The sequence below is a fragment of the Physeter macrocephalus genome, chromosome 11 (assembly GCF_002837175.3).
Source record: "Physeter macrocephalus isolate SW-GA chromosome 11, ASM283717v5, whole genome shotgun sequence".
NCBI lineage: Eukaryota > Metazoa > Chordata > Mammalia > Artiodactyla > Physeteridae > Physeter > Physeter macrocephalus.
The window spans coordinates 144,251,411-144,273,192 of record NC_041224.1 but is presented as its reverse complement, the minus strand read 5'-3'; the positions used below and the strand labels follow the sequence as shown (position 1 = coordinate 144,273,192).

Genomic DNA, 21,782 nt, shown 5'->3' with positions numbered 1-21,782 from the left:
TATGAACTTCCCTCTTAGAACTGCTTTTGCTGCATCCCATAGGTTTTGGGTCATCATGTTTTCATTGTCATTTGTTTCTAGGTATTTTTTGATTTCCTCTTTGATTTCTTCAGTGATCTCTTGGTTATTTAGTAGTGTATTGTTTAGCCTCCATGTTTTTGTAATTTTTACAGATTTTTCCCTGTAATTAACATCTAGTCTCACAGCATTGTGGCCAGAAAAGATACTTGATACGATTTTAGTTTTCTTAAATTTACCGCTGCTATATTTGTGACCCAAGATATGATCTCCTGGAGCATGTTCCATGAGCGCTTGAGAAGAAAGCGTAATCTGCTGTTTTTGTATGGAATGTCCTATAAATATCAATTAAGTCCATCTTGTTTAATATATCATTTAAAGCTTGTGTTTCCTTATTTATTTTCGTTTTGGATGATCTGTCCGTTGGTGAAAGTGGGGTGTTAAAGTCCCCTACTAGGATTGTGTTACCGTTGATTTCCCTTTATATGGCTGTTAGTATTTGCCTTATGTATTAAGGTGCTCCTATGTTGGGTGCATACATATTTACAATTGTTATATCTTCTTCTTGGATTGATCCCTTGATCATTTTTTTATTTTAAAGTCTATTTTGTCTGATATGAGAATTGCTACTCCAGCTTTTTTCTGATTTCCATTTGCATGGAATATCTTTTTCCATCCCCTCACTTTCAGTCTGTATGTGTCCCTAGGTTTGAAGTGGGTCTCTTGTAGACAGCATATATATGGGTCTTGTTTTTGTATCCATTCAGCCAGTCTGTGTCTTTTGGTTGGGGCATTTAATCCATTTACATTTAAGGTAGTTATCAATATGTATGTTCCCATTACCATTTTCTTAATTGTGTTGGGTTTGTTATTGTAGGTCTTTTCCTTCTCTTGTGTTTCCTTCCTAGAGAAGTTCTTTTAGCCTTTGTCGCAAAGCTGGTTTGGTTGTGCTGAATTCTCTTAGCTTTTGCTTGTCTGTAAAGGTTTTAATTTCTCCATCAAATCTGAATGAGATCCTTGATGGGTAGAGTAGACTTGGGTGTAGGTTTTTCTCCTTCATCACTTTAAATATGTACTGCAACTCCCTTCTGGCTTGCAGTTTCTGCTTAAAGATCAGGTGTTAACCTTATGGGGATTCCCTTGTATGTTATTTGTTGTTTTTCCCTTGATGCTTTTAATATTTTTTCTTTGTATTTAATTTTTGATAGTTTGATTAATCTGTGTTTTGGCATGTTTTTCCTTGAATTTATCCTGTATGGGATTCTCTGCTCTTTTTGGACTTGATTGACTATTTCCTTTCCCATATTAGTGAGGTTTCAACTATAATCTCTTCAAATATTTTCTCAGTCCCTTTCTCTTTTCTTTTTCTGAGACCCCTATAATTTGAATGTCAGTGTGTTTAATATCGTCCCAGAGGTCTCTGAGACTGTCCTCAATTCTTTTCATTCTTTTTTCTTTATTCTGCTCTGCAGTAGTAATTTCCACTATTTTATCTTCCAGGTCACTTATTTGTTCTTCTTCCTCAGTTATTCTGCCATTGATTCCTTCTAAAGAATTTTAAATTTCATTTATTGTGTTGTTCATCATTGTTTATTTGCTCTTTAGTTCTTCTATGTCCTTGTTAAACGTTTCTTGTATTTTCTCTGCTCTATTTCTAAGATTTTGTATCATCTTTACTATTATTAGTCTGAATTCTTTTTTCAGGTGGACTGCCTCTTTCCTCTTCATTTGTTTAGTCTGGTGGGTTTTTACGTTTCTCCTTCATCTGCTGTGTGTTTCTCTGTCTTTTAATTTTGCTTAACTTACTGTGTTTGAGGGTCTCCTTTTCACAGGCTGCAGGTTCATAGTTCCCATTGTTTTTGCTGTCTGCCCCCAGTAGCTTCCTGGTGGAGATGACTGGTGCCTGTATCCTGTTGAACAAGCTTGGATCTTGTCTGTCTTTTGGGGTGGACCATGTCTGGTGGTGTGTTTTGGGGTGCTGTGACCTTATTTTGATTTTAGATAGCTTCTGTGCTAATGGGTGGGGTTCTGTTCCTGTCTTGCTAGTTCTTTGGCATAGGGTGTCCAGCACTGTAGCTTGCTGGTCATTGAGTGGAGCTGGGTCTTAGCGTTGAGATGGAGATCTCTGGGTGAGGTTTCGCTGTTTGATATTATTTGGAGCTGGCAGTTCTCTGGTGGACCAGTATTCTGAACTCAGCTCTCTCACCTCAGATGCACAGACCTGATACCTGGCCAGAGCACCAAGGCCCTGTCAGCCACTTGGCTCAGAAGAAAAGGGAGAAAAAAAGAAAGAAAGAAAGAAAGAAAAAAATGAAATAAAATAAAGTTATTAAAATAGGAAATTTTTTAAAATTATTAATAATAAAAAAGTCAAAAAAATGAAAAAAGAAAAAAAAAGAAAGAAGAGAGCAACAAACCAAAAAACAAATCCACCAATAATAGCAAACACTAAAACTTTACTAAAAAATAAATAAATAAATAAATAAATAAATAAACGTACAGACATAACCCTAGGACAACTGGTAAAAGCAAAGCTATACAGACAAAATCAGACAAAGAAGCATACAGATACATTCACAGCAAGAGTAAAAGGAAAAAAAAATATCTGCACTGTGCCTTCTCCCAGGTAAGTTGTCCCTGGATCACGGGACCCTGGCAGTGGTGGGCTGCATGGGCTCCTGGGGGGGGAGGTGTGGATAGTGACCTGTGCTTGCACACAGGCTTCTTGGTGGCTGCAGTAGCAGCCTTAGCATTTCATGCCCATCTCTGGTGTTTGCACTGATAGCCGTGGCTCGCACCCGTCTCTGGAGCTCATTTAGGCCATGCTGCGAATCCCCTCTCCTCACGCACCCTGAAACAATGGTCTCTTGCCTCTTAGGCAGGTCCAGAGTTTTTCCCGGACTCCCTCCCGGCTAGCTGTGGTGCACTAGGCCCCTTCAGGCTGTGTTCACGCCGCCAACCCCAGTCCTCTCCCTGGGACCTGACCTTCGAAGCCCGAGCCTCAGCTCCCAGCCCCCACCCAGCCTGGTGGGTGAGCAGACAGGCCTCTTGGGCTGGTGAGTGCTGGTCGGCACCGATTCTCTGTGCAGAATCTCTCTGCTTTTCCCTCTGCACCCCTATTGCTGCACTCTCCTCTGTGTCTCCGAAGCTTCCCCCCAGCACCCCCTGTCTCCGACAGTGAAGGATCTTCCTAGTATGTGGAAACTTTTCCTCCTTCACAGCTCCCTCCCCGAGGTGCAGGTTCCATCCCTATTCTTTTGTCTCTGTTTTTTCTTTTTTCTTTTGCCCTATGCAGGGACGTGGGGAATTTCTTGCCTTTTGGGAAGTCTGAGGTTTTCTGCCAGCATTCAGTAGGTGTTCTGTAGGAGTTGTTCCACGTGTAGATGTATTTCTGATGTATATGTGGGGAGGAAGGTGATCTCCACATCTTATTCCTCTGCCACCTTCAAGGTCTCTGTTAGTAGGTTTTTAATGAACAAAAAGCGTTCCAAGAACAAACAAGTATGAAAAATGGTGTCTTTACTGCAAGGTTTCTCAGAGCTTTTGATATGGTAATATGCATTGTGATATGGTAATGTGAATTGGGACTCTCCCAGAGGGAGAACTAATGTTAAACTTATTTGATCCAGAAAATTTTTTTAAGACAAACATCTGTTATAGTCACAGGGAATTATAGTGTTCCAAAAGAATACAGTTTGCAAATTTTGGACTGCACTGTGAAATCAAATTCCTTACACCTTGACCAACTCATTTTGCCTTCTCTAGAAAATACTTTTCTCATCTCACTCATATATTTAAAAAAATTCTCGGGCTTCCCTGGTGGCGCAGTGGTTGAGAATCTGCCTGCTAATGCAGAGGACACGGGTTCGAGCCCCGGTCTGGGAGGATCCCACATGCCGCGGAGTGGCTGGGCCCGTGAGCCACAACTACTGAGCCTGCGCGTCTGGAGCCTGTGCTGCACAACAGGAGAGGCCGCGATAGTGAGAAGCCTGCGCACTGTGATGAAGAGTGGCTCCTGCTTGCCACAACTAGAGAAAGCCCTCGCATAGAAATGAAGACCCAACACAACAAAAATAAATAAATTAATTAATAAACTCCTACCCTCAACATCTTCTTTAAAAAAAAAAAATCAGAGGCAATTGTCTATTAAAAAAAAAATTCTCTGTTAATTTTAAACCCTCAGTGTCAGCAAAAAATACCCATAGTGGTTTCAGTTTCTAGAGCCTTGGTTTTATACTTTATGCCTACTCAGATGAATGTAAAAAGGAATTTTGGGAAGAGTAATACTCTAGGCCAGGAGGAAATTACATGATTCCTTTTAAGCATCACATCAGGCAGTTTGAGAGCTACAGTCATCCAATAAAGTGATTGTGTAAGCCCTTGCAACACGAGATGGTAGGGCACATAAACAGGGAAAATATATGAGTTCAGATGTTAGTTGAGATCCCATGAATGGACAGAATTCCTCACAGAGTGAGCTCTGATGCAAATGATCATCAGTTGCCCACAGACCTTGTCTCTTGTAATGAGGGAAGGGACCATAGAAAGAGGAATTGGAATAAAGGTGGTGTGTTTTGTTTACCTGGGACAGCCCTCCTTAGCCCTGCTGTCCCAGCATAACTAATAAGATTGCTCTCTTTCACTCTCAGAAAGGTCTTGGTTTGACTGATTAATTGTACAGACACTTTAGATGAGGGAGAAGACAAGAGCCAGTAGAGGAGCTGTGTGTCTTAAATATGAAGGAGATAAGCATTACTTAAAGGGAAAAGAGTAATGAAAGTTGTTAAGGGCAATGTTAAGTCAGTGATGATGAGACTGACCCAAGATTTTAATGTAGAACAGTTTCAGTAAGAAAGTGAGGTCAACCTGTTTAGTTTTGATCTTATTGACTCTTCAGGGCATTTTGCCAAATGTATTGTTATTTAATGATCAGGCTTCTTACAGTGTTAATATCAGATTTCTGATGCATTGTTTAGAAGATTTTTAAGAAACATGAAAAAAGTCATAATCATTGTTGAGCATAGATTTTTACAATCAAACTGCTTCAAGTATTAGTTAAAAAAGAAAAATATGTGTATAGAATTGTATATCCCTATATCTCCCACAATGCTTCACGTTGTTTACACGCAGTAAGCACTTAATATATGTATGCTTGATATGTTGATGCATACTCTGATTATTGGCCAATGCAAAAAAGGCCTAAATATAATTATAAAATAGCTAAAACACCTTCTTAGAAGTTTTGATCATGTGTATACAATTTAATGTCTTCTATACAGACACAAATTAATTATGCCATTTCACCATAAGGGACAAAGTCTAATTTAGCTGCTGTAATTTTTTCATGTTAGTTTGCCACTTTTGTCAGTAACCCACTTTGTTGAAGAACATTTTAATTATTCTTAGGGATTATGAAGGAAGTAGATGATACTGGCTCTGCATTAAAGAGCTTAAAGAAGGGCTTCCCTGGTGGCACAGTGGTTGAGAGTCCGCCTGCCGATGCAGGGGACACGGGTTCATGGCCCGGTCCGGGAAGATCCCACATGCCGCAGAGCGGCTGGGCCCGTGAGCCATGGCCGCTAAGCCTGCGCGTCCGGAGCCTGTGCTCCGCAATGGGAGAGGACACAACAGAGAGAGGCCTGTGTAATGCAAAAAAAAAAAAAAAAAAAAAAGAGCTTAAAGAATAAATTTATTTAAGGATATATTGCCTATCCTTTGATGAATTGTTTGCTATGCATTACATGAAATTTTAATAGGTAGTAAGATCATTCAGGTACCATACAGGTAGCTAGAGAGATACAGAGTCAGAAAAATCCAGCCTCCCATCCCTTTATTTATAGCCAAGTGAAATTAACTTTTGAAAATTCATTCACTGGGCAAAACTCTGACTTCGTTGGAAAAGAAGTTAAGGATGTGGTTTCTTCTTTCATAGCTCAGTGTAGGTAGGGAAGTGATAAATTAGCTTATGGAAGAAATACAAAGTACCGAGTCTGGCAGATAGAAACTTTTCCCCATTGTATAGATCCCATAGGTTCTCTCTGAGTGCCTTTACCTTAAAGGCTATGTGTATACATTAAACATTTTTATGGAGAAAAATAAAATCACAGCATTTTAGTATTTTAGGAAATTTTTCCAGGTGGCCATGTGCCGACTGTATTGTAACAGAGACTGGAGATAGAACAGTTAGGAAGCTTTTGTGGTAACCTATCTATAGGATGAAAAGACCACATTCTGGGACCTTTAATAGGAAGGAGACTATATGAGTTTGAGCTATTCTGAAGGCAGAATGAAAAGCTCTTTGGTAAGTGATTTTATAAATGGGTCATATAGAGATTGGAGCCAACAATGGAGCTGAGAAGATCAGTGGTGCTCTTGACCAAAATGTCTGCCAGACAAAACTATTCAGAGTTTCACCTTTGAAAAGCTGTAACTTTGTTTTCATTTCCACTGTGTAAAGGGTTTATAGGTTATATGCATTGAGGAAATGCTCACAGAATGAAATTTACAATATCTCATCTCCTTTTCCAGCTCCAAAATGGAACCTGTATTCCACAACCCCAAATCCTCTTTATCTGGTTTGGAAACTTGATGTTTAGTGTAGTTTCCAAATTAGAAGGAAGCAGGAGAATAGCGACAAGCACACAGATCCCTGGGCCTGGGCAATTTACTCTGCCCAGTGCTTTAAAGAAGGTGTTCAAAGACTGCTGATAAAAGACATTTATTTGTTCCTGAGTTCAGTGGGCTGACCGTAATATTTGAGAAAATGGAAGGAGGGGCCCTATGAAGGTTGTTACATTATTAAAAATTGATGACAGAGCACCTAGATTGTGATAGAGTGCTAATGGATGCAGCACTGACTTAAGAATATACAATTTGATACAATTGAATGTACAATTTAATCTCCCCATCATCATCATCAGGATGATGGAGAGTTTATAGATGTAAGAGTATATGTAATTTGAGGATGATTATGGGCAGATTATAAATGTTAGATTTGTATTACTCATGTTCCCTGGGTCTTTTGCCTTCTAAGATTCACAAATTAGAAATTCCATTACTAAGTATGTATCCAATTTTCTTGAATTTTTAATTCTCTCAAAATAAACATTAATTCCTGAGTAATGTTGATGTGTATCATAGTGTTTAATAGGGTATCACAGTGAATAAGCATAAGCAGAGTAAACTAAAAATTTCCTTTTTATGTTACAGAGATATTACTCAGTAAATTTTCTTTTCTACTGCATTAAATGCTATTTGAGTAATGTTGCAACCATAGCAGATTTAAGGGCTTTTGCCTGTATTCAACCATATCCTAGTTTAGTGATGGGCCCAGAATATCTCTTGGTACTTATCATTTAAGGGGTGCATGCTGTTTCTACTTGGTCTATATTCTAGCCCTTGGGAGTGCTTAATTATTTGAGATCTGATGTTTACACTTAAGAACTTTTAGTCAGATCTATGATTAGTAAGCAATTAATATTGGCTACAGAAGTCTGCTGTGGGGTAGAATAATTATTAGTTGCAACATCAGTCTTAAAGCTGATAGGGTGTTAGGTTGTGTAGCTGTTGAGACTGAAGCTCTGATCTGATTCTGGGCAGATTAATTTCCTGAATGTGTTCCTTATATTTTACAATGAGGATAAAATAGTAACGTAGGGTGATTGTGTGAATTTGGTGAGATAATGTACATAAAGCTCATAACAAGTACTAAGTAAAGGTTTGCTATCACCATTAGCAACTCAGATTTCTTGATGATCTTTTATGTATATGTCCCCTGGGAATTAATCTAATTGCTCTCTAAAAAGATTTATGGCTTCTACCATTTTAAGAAATACAAGTAACTTACTCTTTTTGCAAATTTTGGCACTTCTTTATGCTTATTACAAATATTAAGTAATGCTGAAGTTTAAAGAACATCAAAATCACCACAAATCCTATTGCCTAAATATAAGAACTGTTAACATTTTATAAACATCCTTCTAGTCACTTTTCTATGTATACCCATAAATCAATCCTCCACACACATATTCACAGATATAATATTACAAATAATGAAATTAAGAAAACTTTTTATAATAAAAATATGCTTTTATTTTTTTTTCAGATATATTCCCAGAAATCCCCATCATAATCTTAATGGCTTCCTAATTTTCAGTTGTATTGTTGTGCCATCATTTGTATCACCTAATATTTATTTTTGAACATTTTACTTTTTTCACATATTATAAATAACACTTCAGTGATCATTTTTGTGTGCTCATTTTATAATGTCATAGTATAACTTCCAAGAAATGGAATAATTTGTCTAAACTGTATCCATTTAAACTTCTAACCCATACTTAGTATAGGGATATTTTCTTGATTAATTTCTGATGATACCTTTATCTACAATATTATACTATGACTTAGAATATATTTATTTTTCATAAACTACTAAGTTCCAGTAACTTATGTCCTCAGGTTCTAATATTCTTGGTATTAGAATATTAACAGATAATTTTCACTGTAGCAGTAACTTTTGTGATTTATACCTCTTAATAGCTGTTTTGTTTTTTGCCTTCCATCTCTTCAGACTGGCAAATCCGAATACTTTAATGATATTCTCAGTCAGATTTGACCTGGGATGCTTCTTATGTACTTGCTGTTGCTTTGCTATATAAGGAGAATCCTTTAAAGTTAATTCAACTTATATTTTTCATTTGTTCAGAAGTTATGTGTTTGGAACTATGTAGTCAATAGACAGATACAAAGGAGTTTAAAAGGTAATTGCTTTCAAGAACTTCACTATATTTACAGCATGATATGTTAACACATATAGGGGAATATAAAAATGTAAACCAAGGCATATAATTACTCTTTTAAGGAATGAAGTATTGATAGGTTCTGTAGAAAAATAGGAGAAATTCCTTTACCTAGGATAATCAGAGAAGGTTTTATAAAGGAAATAATAAGCCCCAAAGAGTGCCTGGGATTTAGGACGGATGAAGGAAAAGGGAGAGGGCTTTGTATCAGTTATCTGTTGCTGTGTAAGAAATGACTCCAAGACGGAGTGACTTCATACCACAATGATTCATTATTTTTCATGACTCTATTGGTTGACTGGATAATTAGTTCTTCAGTTCATTTCCCTCAGGTAGCTACATATAGTTGGCACCTTGGCTGGGGACAAGGTTCAGCTGGGACCACTGGATAACTATACCTCTCCATCCTTGCTATCTTGCTGTCAGTACATTCCAGGCTTCCTCATGAATGATGGTCTCAAGACAGCATTCCAAGAAAGCAAAAGCAAAACAAGTGAGTCCCTTAATGTCTCTGGAAATTGCATAATATCATCTCTGCCTTATTCTACTGGAAGTCATAAATCCAGCACAGATTAAAGGAAGTAGATTCCACCTTTTGGTGGGGGAAGCAATAAAGTTTCATTGCAAAGAGATGTGCATACCAAGATAGGAAAAATATATGGTCATATTCTGAGATCCACCACAAAGGAACTGAAAGAACAAAGATTTGGAAGCAAGAATAAATTATTCGGAGGTTCAGCAAGAAGACAGGTTATGACACTATTTTTCAGAATACCTGAGAAGCTCTTGGCTATTCCACAGATACTGTTCTTAGGGACCTCAACAGTTTATTTAGGTTGTTGGCAGTGCCACTTTACTCTTTGGGGCTTGGATCAATAATACTTGTGTTTTGGTAAAGAGGTATTTTAATACTATTTCAAGTTTTGTATTTAGTGTTCCCATATTAATGTAATAGTAATACCCCCTTTATAGATATATAGAAAGAGTAAGTGATCCAATGTTATCCTCTGTTTATTGCTTCTTTTCATATTCTGGTGCTAAAGATTAGAGAAAGTGGCTTGCAGGTATCATTAATGAAAAGCATTAATGAAAATTACTGGAAAACATTGAAAATGTCTATCTAGTACAAAATAAACAGAGAATAGCTGTAAGTAAAAGAAATTCCATTTTTCAACACAGTGAATCCATTCTGTACTTACTATATTTTCTCTTTTTTTCCCTTTTTTCTTTTCTGTAACTGATAAAAGTAGACTTACAACTAGGTAGAGTGATCTGTTGTTAGCATTTTATAATTTGAAGGGCAACAGAAAATCTCTGAATCAAATCATTGAACCACTGCAGTATCAGAATCTCACCATTGTTGTTTCCTTGTGTTTTAAAGTTTTTTTAATAAAAAAGATATACTATAAGAATATATATAAATACCCTGAAAAATACAACTAATAAATGAATTCAGTAAAGTTGCAAGATACAGGATTAATATGCAGAAATCTGTTGCTTTTCTATCCACCAATAAAGAACTATCAGAAAGAGAAAGTTATCCCATTTAAGATCATATCAAAAAGACTAAAATACCTAGGAATAAACTTAACCAAGATGGTGAAGGACCTATACTCTGAAAACAATAAAACATTGATGAAGGAAATTGAAGATGATCAAATAAATGGAAAGATATCCCGTGCTCTTGGATTGGAAGAATTAATACTGTTGAAATGGCCGTACTACTCAAAGCAATCTATGGATTTAATGTAATCCATATTAAAATACCCATGATATTTTTCACAGAACTAGAACAAATAATCCTAAAATTAATACAGAGCCACAAAATATCCTGAATTGCCAAAGTAATATTGAGAAACAAGAACAAAGCTCTAAGTATCACTCTCCCTGACTTCAGTCTCTATTACAAAACTACAGTAATCAAAACAGTATGGTTCTGCCACAAAAACAGACACATAGTTCAATGGAATGGAAATTAACCCATACACCTATGGTAAATTAATCTTTGACAAAGGAGGCAAGAATATACAATGGAGAAAAGACAGTCTCTTCAGCAAGTGGTGCTAGGAAGACTGGACAGCTACATGTAAAAGAATGAGATTAGAACATTTCCTCACGCTATATACAAAAATAAACTCAAAAATGGACTAAAGGGGCTTCCCTCATGGCGCAGTGGTTGAGAGTCTGCCTGCTGATGCAGGGGACACGGGTTCGTGCCCCGGTCCGGGAAGATCCCACATGCCACGGAGCGACTAGGCCTGTGAGCCGTGGCCAATGAGCCTGCACGTCTGGAGCCTGTGCTCCACAACGGGAGAGGCCACAACAGTGAGGGGCCCGCATACCGCAAAAAAAAAAAGGACTAAAGACCTAAATGTAGGACTCGAAACCATAAAACTCCTAGAAGAAAATAGGCAGAACACTCTTGGATATAATATTTTTTTGGATCTGTCTCCTAAGGCAAAGGGAACAAAAGCAAAAATAAACAAGTGAGACCTAATTAAAATTAAAAGCTTTTACAGAGCAAAAGAAACCATCGACAAAATAAAAGACAACCCACTTAATGGGAGAAAATATTTGCAAATGATATGACTGGCAAGGGGTTAATATCCAAAAATACATAAACAGCTCATACAACTCAATATCAAAAAAACCAGACAAGTCAATCAAAAATTGGTAAAAGACCTGAACAGACATTTTTCCAAAGAAAACATACAGATGGCTAACAGGCACATGAAAACATGTGCATCACTAATTATTAGAGAAATGCAAATCAAAACCAAAATGAGATATCACCTTCCATCAGTCAGAATGGCCATCATAAGAAAGTCTCCAAATAACAAATGTTGGCGAGGTTGTAGAGAAAAGGGAACCCTTGTACACTTGTGGGAAAGTAAATTGGTATACCCACTCTCAAAAACAGTGTGGAGATTCCCCAAAAAACTAAAAATAAAACTACCACATGATCCAGCAATCCCACTCCTGAGTACCTGGCAAAAAACAATAATGCTAATTTGAAAAGATACCACACCCCCAATGTTCATAGCAGCATTATTTTACAATTGCCATGGTATGGAAGCAACCCAAGTGTCCATCAACAGATAAATGGATAAAGAATACATGGTGTATATATACAACAGAATATTATTCAGCCATAAAAAAGAATGAAATTCTGCCAATTTAAGCAACATTGATGGACCTAGAGAATATTATGCTTCGTAAAATATGTCAGACAGAAAAAGACAAGTACTATTTGGTATCACTTGTATGTGGAATCTAAAAAATAAAAGGAATGTATAGAGCAAAATAGAAACAGACTTACAGATACGCAAAACAAACCAGTGGTTACCACTGGGGAGTGGGTAGGGGAGAGGGACACGTTAGGGTTACAGGATTATGAGATACAAACTACTGTGTATAAAATAGATAAGTATTGTACAGCACAGGGAATTATAGCCATTATTTTGTAATAACTTTTAATGGAGTATAATCTATAAAAATACTAAATCACTATGCTGTACACCTGAAACAAATATAGTATTGTAAATCAATACACATCAATAAAAAATAATAGTCATTGCCATATAATTATTGAAACTATTTTGATGTAGTCAGTTTTTATGATAATCATGGAATTAGCTATAAACTGTTGAAATGTGTCCAATACTATGCTATAATTTTGATAAATTAAAAAAATGGTCCCTTCTGTGTATCAACTTATCTTACTAGTTGAGAGTTAATTCAAGTAATGATTCAATCAAGTCATTGTATTATGTGGAATTCCTCCTTCAAAATTCCAACGTCCCTAAGAGGGATATTGTATTAAATAGTTTTCAGTATTTAACACTTGATATAAAGCAATTAATGAGATTAATTTCTAACAAAATAGTTGGCATGGTTCAGGTACTAGATGAAATGGGGCATGGATTAAGTGAAGACTGGGAAAGAGAAGATACCTGTTTCATAAGTGGATGCCTAGAGGCAGCTTACATATATGGGTAATTGCAAAAGAGCATCCAGGGAAACCAGGAGCCATTATGAGACAGCTGGAAGGAGAATAAAACTTCGAAATTGGAGATCTGATGATCAGCTTCTTCACTTTGTTCTAAAGCCAACTGGAGTGATTTCAAGTGTTTTAGCAGGCTGTGTGATACATATAAAATCATACATTGGTGGAATATTCTCCTTCCATGTCTTAAATATCATTATTAAAAGTGGACTTTAGTGAATAGAAATAGAAATGGAAATGATGGATGAACCACCTATGTGGATTTAATGGTTACCAGAAATGCATTCTCATATCAATATTTTAAATTGCTTAGTCTAAGGCCAATTATTACTTGCCAAGATTTATAAAAGAAAGATAATTAGGAAAAGTAAATGTTGGATGTCAACTTGAACAGGCACAAAAAGTCTAAAAAATATAAATCATTAATAAGAAGATGAATGGCTGCAGCTTGACCTAAGGAGCAAACAAAATGAAGTGACTGGAGAACACAGTTTATTCAGAGAACTGGATATCATCATCTGATCTGTTATCCTGAGCAATTCGTAAGAGTGGAGGCAGAGTTACAATTAATTAGCTAAACATAGATTTTGTTTGACTCGGCAAATTGTTTAACCCTGAGAAATAAACTATATTTAGTTTATATACTTGGAATGGCTGTAAGTTTGTGAATTTTTGTAAACTATGGAAAGGAAATGATCATTAGCCTCCTTCCAAAGCATGTGAGTTGGGAGAATTAAAGAATAATGCCATTTGCAGCAACATGGATGGACCTAGAGGTTTTCATACTGAGTGAAATAAGTCAGACAGAGAAAGACAAATATCATATGATATTGCTTATATGTGGAGTCTAAAAAAAAGTGTACAAATTAACTTATCTACAAAACAGAAATAGAGTTACAGATGTAGAAAACAAACTTATGGTTACCGGGGGTAATGGGAGGGAGGGATAAATTGGGAGATTGTGATTGACATGTACACACTACTATATATTAAATGGATAACTAATAAGGACCTACTGTATAGCACAAGGAACTCTACTCAATACTCTGTAATGGCTTATATAGGAAAAGAATCTAAAAAAGAGTGGATATAATTATATGTATAACTGATTCACTTTGCTGTGCACCTGAAACTAACACAACATTGTAAATCAACTATACTCCAATAAAATTTTTTTAAAAAATAAATAAATAAAATTAAGGGCCCTGATAAAAAATAAAGATAATACCTTTCTGTAGGAAGTAGTGAATACTATTTGAGAGCAGGGATCATGTTGAATCCTTAGTGACTGTTGTAGTGGCTGCATGTAATAAGTGTTCAATAAATATCTACTGAATTAAATGATAATGAATGAATAGTGAAATCTGTGATTGGCTATATGGCATTATTCAATCTTTTAATTTGTCTCTTTTTGAGAACATTAAACATTCATTCATGACTTTAATGTATATATTATGAAAATAATAGGTGTTTTTAAGTACTAAAATGTATTAAATGTTAAAAAAACATTTTCTAAAATATGCTATTAGGCTCTGATGTGCATCGCAAGGAGCTCACTACCCTCCTCTCCCAGGTTTTCTAATCAGTTGAGAATCAATCTGTTTTATTAAGCTATTAATAAAACTACTTATTAGAATATTAAAGTTGCATAACTAATCAAAATTAGTGGCTTAAATCAAGAACAGCCATTTATTTCACTCATTAATCTGTAACTTATGCAGGTCTAGGAAGGCATCACTTTCTGGTCCATGTGTTATCAGCTGGGATGGCTTGAATGGGTCTGAAAAATTCACTTCTTAGTTGGCTCAGCCACATACATGGCTGGTAAGCTGATGTTGTCAAGCTGTGTGCTGCACATACAATCATAGATTGATAGAACATTTTCCTTCCTATCTTAACTATCCTTATTAAATATGAATATAAATAGAAAGGGAAGTGATGGTTGAACCACCTGCACAGCCTGTTACCAGAAATGTCTTCTTATATCAATATTTTAAATTGTTCAGCCTAAGACCAGTGCTTAGCTGGAAGCTCAGCCAAGACTATTGACCAGGGGCCTTAATTCTTCTCCATGTGGAACTTTCTAGAAGAATGGGCTTCCTTACAACATGGAAGCTAGATTCTAAGAGCAGGTGTTCTAACAGGAATTGGAAGTTTCTAGTTTCTTAAGGCTTGGTCCCAGATATTGGCATATGATTATAGTTACCGTAGTCTATTAGTAAAATAGTTATAGAGTATGCCTAGATTCAAGGGAAAGGAATATAGACCCTGCCTGTCAATGGAAGGGGTTTCAGAGAAATTGTAGCCATCTTTAATCTAACATAATTATCTTTAAAATAATCCCCTTGTGGTGAATAAGAAAAATATAAGACTTTTTAGATAAGACATTTACTAGTGTATATGCCAGAATTAAAAATTCATTAAATGTGATAAGCTTATAAAATTAGCTTGTCTTAAGTTGTCTTAAGCTTAAAAGGCTACAGGAGAGCATATAAAAGGCTTATCAAATTTTAACAGATTATTCTAATTATTCCTAGTAAAGTAGGCAAATTACGTCTATGGCATCCCATTCAAAGGGTAAAATTCTATAATAGTACTCTGCAAAACTTGCCAGGCCAAGCATGAGCATTCATGTTTGATGAATGACAATAGGCCTTTTTAATTTATTTATTATCTTAACATGGCCAAGGTATATGTCACCTTAGCTTCTAAATATTTTATTCTCTCATGTGCATTAATAGTGTGTATTCCTTCTATGTTGTTGTATCACCAGTAATGAAGTTTGACTTGAAAAAAAGGATGTTTCTGAAAAAATGTTTCCTAGGTTTTTAGTGTGTGAACTTACAGGAAAAAATATCTGAATAGCTATTATGTTCCAGGAACTGGTCTGTATTCTGGAAATACAGCAGTGAGCAAAAAGGACAAGGTCCAGGCCTGTACTTACAGATTTTGCATTTCTAATAGGGAAGGTAGATATCAATAAGCAAATAAATAAATGTGTAATGTAAATTAAAGTAGTGATAAATAAGATTAAGAACACAGGTATAGTAAGGGGGTAGAGAGTTGTATTGAAGGAAGGGGATATTCTTTCTGCTGAGTGAAAAATTAATTGTTTGGGAGCTATTTCCATGATGATGATGATGATGATGATGATGTTGATGACAACGTCGATGATACATACATAACATTTCATGTATATTTATTCCCTACTGGACTTTTTAAAAACTGATTTATATGTTATATTATTTAGCACAACTCCTTTGTAAAGATTCTAAAGTAACTGTAAAGTTGTAAGAGGGGAAATAATAGAATCTTAGAGAGATTTAGTAACTGGCCCAAAGACAGATAGCTAGTAAGTGGAAAAGGATATACTCTTAAAGGATGCAAGAATGCTGGTAGAGGTAGTGGGAAGGGATTGTACTGAGGCTCTATTTTGAAGGGAGAGCCAATAGGAATTGTTGATAGAGTAGATGTAGGAGATGAATCAAAGAATGAATTGAAGAATGACGCTTTAGTTTTGGTCTGAGCAACTAGGTGTGGCTTTACAATTTAATGAGATGAAAAGTGCATTTGGTTGTTGAAGAGAAGGTGGTGTAAAATAAGAGTTCTCTTTTGGACTTGTTAGATTTGAATGGCAGTGAGACATCCAAGAAGGCTTGTGTGTCTGTACTTCAGGGGATAGGTATTACTTTGGGAGTTAGCAGCATAGAGCTAGTTTCTACTAAGATCAATTTCTTTCATTATCGTGTGTCATGTCCCAGGGTCACTCTCATTGAAGATGTACCCATTTATCCTGGGAACACAGACTGTGGTGGGAAGCAGTATTTTTGCTTACTATGGAATATCATACTTGCTGTCAGTATATTTTATGAAATGTGTACTAGTCCTAAATGTGGAAAATATTTTTAAGGAAGAAATGGTTTCTCTTTTTAAAAATATACATAAATTACATGGATCTGTACATGTGATAAAATTTTATAAAGCTGTACACCAAAAAAATGACTGCATGTAAAAAAATGCTGAAATATAATGTCTATAGTCTGGTTAATTGTTATGTGTCATTGTCAATTGCCTGGTTTTGATAAATTACTTTAGTTCTGTAAGATGTCATAATTGAGAGAGCTACATGTGAGCACATGTGGGTATATGAACTTTCTGCATGTTTTTTTTAACATTTCAAGGTAAAAAATTATATATATAATTATGTATATGCTATATATGTATATATATGTATATGTTACATATATGTATATATACTTATATACTTATAATTATATATATAATTGAATGTCTTACCTTAAATTGTGACCTTGATTAGTCCTACCCAGTGCAGGACACCACACTCAGATGAAAGTTGGAGGCAGAAAATTCCTTGTAATATACCAAACCTTATGGGACATTGATTGTATTCTTCATTTATGAATGCTGAAAACGTTAAATACATTGGCAGTTTTATTCATATTTTAGTACTTAAGCTTTCATATGACTAGAATGTGTGCATATTTAATGTACCCCCGAAGATGAAGTGTGTGGTAATTTGTTAAGCTAAAAGGCAGTAGTAAGACACTTTGACAAATACAGCATATTACAGGCATCTTAGGGAGCCAAATGAGTTGAACACATCAAAATAATATTTCTGTGATATTTACTGACAAAATAGCTGGGGACTATCTATTCAAAAACATGATTGTAGCATTATTTCATTAACCTCTAAAAACCTCATTATTTTAAAAACATAAATCCTCTTTATGTCTCTTTTCAGGAAATGCAAAATTCCATTTGTTGCATGATTCTTCTACCATTAGTTTGTTCACATTATTTCTGTGTTCGTCTTTCTTAATGCCAACAATGATGGAATAGAATATTAAGTCTGTGATTACCTCTACTTTTTTGTTGTTTTTAAATATAAACAAAGATTTAAAGACCCAGATGGGAAATGTCAGCACTATATTCTTCCTACTCAGTTTTAACAAAATATCATCTATCTTAAAAATTGTTCTTCACAGGCATCAAAATCCCTAAATAACAGCCAAAAAACCCCCAAAACAAACAAACAAACAAAAAGAACTGAGTAAATGCTTGTAAAATCATAGCTTCCTATTTTGAAATTATAATTTGTTATACTCAAAGAGCAACTGTTATTTAAAAAACAAATGATTTTCTGAAAATAGATTGAAGATCTTAATTTGCTTCACTGGCTTGTTGGTATACTAATTCCATCAAGTGGGGTTTGGTTGATCAAACTGTGAAATAAAACAGTCAATACTTTTCGTTCAGACGAGTAATTTTTCAAATGCTTAGAGGAACAAGAATGGAAGTGATCACTGTCTGATATTCCACTTATTTGTGAAATGCTTATGGAATGAATGTGGTTACTAAACATTGTATTTACTGAATATTAAGGGGAATAAAATATTGCCCTCTTTTCAAAAGAGCTTACTGTTAAACAAAGGAGTAAAATCAAAGGGACGAGATAGGCTGGGAGTGGTGTGTGATTGAAGGTGTGTTGATCTGGGGCTGAACTGAATTGCTTTTATTTATTTATTTATTTATTTTTGTGGTATGCGGGCCTCCCTCCGCTGCGGCCTCTCCCGTTGCGGAGCACAGGCTCCGGACGCGCAGGCCCAGCGGCCATGGCTCACGGGCCCAGCCGCTCCGCGGCACGTGGGATCCTCCCAGACCGGGGCGCGAACCCAGTTCCCCTGCATCGGCAGGCGGACGCGCAACCACTGCGCCACCAGGGAAGCCCGTGACTTGCTTTTAAAAGCTTTTTCAAGATCAGGTCAACATTAGTAACCTGACCACATCTGGAGAGAGAAGAGTTGGTAAATTATGGGTTGAGGGAGGGAGTAGCCGTCAGGGGCTTTAAAAAACCCTATTCCTTTCCTAGCCACTGTAGATGAATAACAATGGTTTGCAAATTGACTTTATTCTTAATTAAAACAATGAAATAAAAAAGCCTTATGATACTGGGTTACCGACATAAATTTAATAACTAGAATTTTCAGGCACTCCCAAAGTTTCATTTTAACTGTTAATTCCAACCCTGTTTCTCTCTAGAATCTTCTAGAAATGGAACACTTGGATTTGTCTTCCCTCCCTATATTTCTGATGTTCTGTCAAAAATATTGATAAGCAGGGAAGTAATCCAAAAGCTGGATGAAGCAAGCAGTGAGAAAGAGCATACATTTCTAAACTGGATCATCAATCTCTCGAAAATTTATTGATTAGGCTTCATTCAGGAGGACAGGGCTGGAGGATAACTTTAGTCATAAGGCTAAGAATGTCTTAGGCAAATCATAACCTTGGATCATCTAATTCTTCACGAAATCTATCAACCACTCTCATGTTTTACCACAATGACTAGAACAGTGCTCACTCATAAAATCATGTTTATCATACTAAAGATAACACTTATTGAGTGAACACCAAATTCTGGGCACTCTTCTCAGGGGTTACCATGCATATGCTGAAAAGTTTATAAAGGCATCTCTGTCAAGTGATTCATTGATTTCACCAATATTCACATCATTTTTTTTTCACTTGGGATAGTTGATTTATTTTTATCATTTCTTCTCTTTCAGCTCTTCTTTATGCAACTATTTTTGGAAATGTGACCACAATTTTCCAGCAAATGTATGCCAACACCAACCGGTACCATGAGATGCTGAATAATGTACGGGACTTTCTGAAACTCTATCAGGTCCCCAAAGGCCTTAGTGAACGAGTCATGGATTATATTGTCTCAACATGGTCTATGTCAAAAGGCATTGACACAGAAAAGGTATGGGTTATTACTATTGTTCTTGTTATTTATTTTCTATTTCAATAGGACCTTCAGATGCCCATAGCTTTCCCACTCACATGTTACTTGTATAATTGCTTTATAAATGTTACTCTGTATTTCATAAGTGACATATCACTCAATCATATTATTTAGTGCTTGGAAAGTGGAAAATGTTCAACCATTAACCATCAATTAGTACTAGTCATCAAACTCAATTTAGGAATTGTGGTTCCTGAAAACAGCTAATTATTTCATTTCCTCAAAACATTCTCATTACCACTCAGAGTAATTTGTCACATTCCTCTAAAATGCTAACTGTGCTGCCATTTCTTTTGCTAGATTTTATTCTTGATTTCTCTTTTGACATTTTGCCCATTTAAAATTCAGAAAGAAAATTCCTTGCTTATAACTAAAAGATTATATGTCTTCTATTCTACCCTCTACTTAAATTTCTCTTCTCTCTGTCACATGTTCTATAATGTAACTTATAGTTCTTTGTTTTCCCTTTTTCCCTACACAAATCTATGAAATAGATATGATCCTTGCAATCCACCTGTCATATCTAATTTCTTGCTTGTCTTTTCATGGAACCTCTTTAAGTTTTTCCCATCTAACTCATATTAGGGGCAAAGAAGAAACCAAAGTCCTCCTCATGGTAAACAAAATCAAATAAATTCTCACTTCCTACACCCTGCTGATTCACATCCAACATAGGGAATGACAAGTAGGGCTTGCACGTAAGACTTTTAGAGAAAACTGATCTTAAGCTATTTCACTTTATAAGTATCAGCGAAGGCTTTATTTTTAGCTACTGATTTTTGACATATGATAATCGGATAGCACATAACCTTCCTTGCCATTTCCCACAAATTTTATTTTTTTTAATCATATGAGGTTGATTTGTAGTTTTCCTTTCAGACCTGCTCAGCAAGCACCTTTCAGTGTCAAAGTGAAAGAGCCAATGAAAAAAGTAGATGTTTAGTTAGGGGAATTTCTTGAAACAAGTAGGAAGTTGTAAGCCAGAGCAGGTGTTAGGAGCAGAGGATTGAGGGGAGATGAAGGGAATGGACTTGAGGGTAAGAGCTGAGGGAGGGAAGCCTTCAGAGAGAGTGCAAGTGAGATACTGGAGGCTAGCTATGTGGAAGAGTTATGAAATAGGGTGAGATTTGCTCTTTTGACATTTTACAAGATGCAGTTAAATGGCCCTTTAAAGTGGAATGTGTGACCACAGAGGGGAAAAGGACAAACTGCATACCTGTGGAATTTGATTAATGTGTACCTGAACTGATATAAGGTTAGTAGGGAGGGAATCTAAGGAAGGAACAGGATCTTCCTGAGGGGTGCATGTGAGAGTCAGTGTTTAAATCGCTAGAAGCAGGATGTTCTCTGAGGTCCACATTCAATGAAACTGAGCTCAAGACTCAACCATTTACCTTCTCAATCACTATCTCAGTCAGAAGCTTTTCTTTCCAGAAAATTCAGTGGAGTCTCATGGTAGTTGACAGATAACACCAGTAAACTGATGGAATAATAGCCCTTTACAATAGAAAAGGACCTGACCCAGAGCCTATGCCACAGATCTGGTACATGGCAGATTTTTTAGTTCGCTTCTCTAAGTTCCCAGATGCTGGGTTAGTTTGGGAATGGAACTAGTAGATTCTCACAAGCTTCCCCTCTAGTACCTGCTCAACTGTCTGCTTCATGATGCAGTTAGGGTGTAATATACTGGCATCGGGTGTTTACGGAAGTGCACCCACCGTGTAGTTCTTATTATTGACATTTTTTTTGGTTGTTTGCTGTTCATCATTTATTGTCACAGAAATGTACTTCTGATTGGTAGAATATCCATGGACAAGGGAATAATGGGAAAAAAATGGGGAGGTTAATATTAAAGGTGAAATAAAATTTTAATTCACATAAAAAGATTTTTAAAGAAATAAGTAAAAATATTAAAATGAATTAACGTTTGGATAAGACAAAATCATGGATGTGCCTCCTAACTAAATGGGAAATCTTTAGAGTAGTATTTGACTAGTAGGAAGAGCAGATTTTTTTTTTTTAACATCTTTATTGGAATATAACTTTTTACAATAGTGTGTTACTTTCTCCTTTACAACAAAGTGAATCAGTTATACATATACATATGTTCCCATATTTCTTCCCTCTTGCG

At 36.0% G+C, this 21,782-nt stretch overlaps 1 protein-coding gene across 1 annotated transcript in view; it reads left to right on the top strand.

The window, feature by feature from the left end:
- KCNH5 (potassium voltage-gated channel subfamily H member 5) overlaps positions 1-21,782 on the top strand; it is a 346,085-nt gene that overhangs the window by 207,608 nt on the left and 116,695 nt on the right. Inside the window, exon 8 of the mRNA XM_024117436.1 lies at positions 19,410-19,609. Coding sequence (XP_023973204.1) covers positions 19,410-19,609 — 200 coding nt within the window. The remainder of the gene's footprint in view (positions 1-19,409; positions 19,610-21,782) is intronic.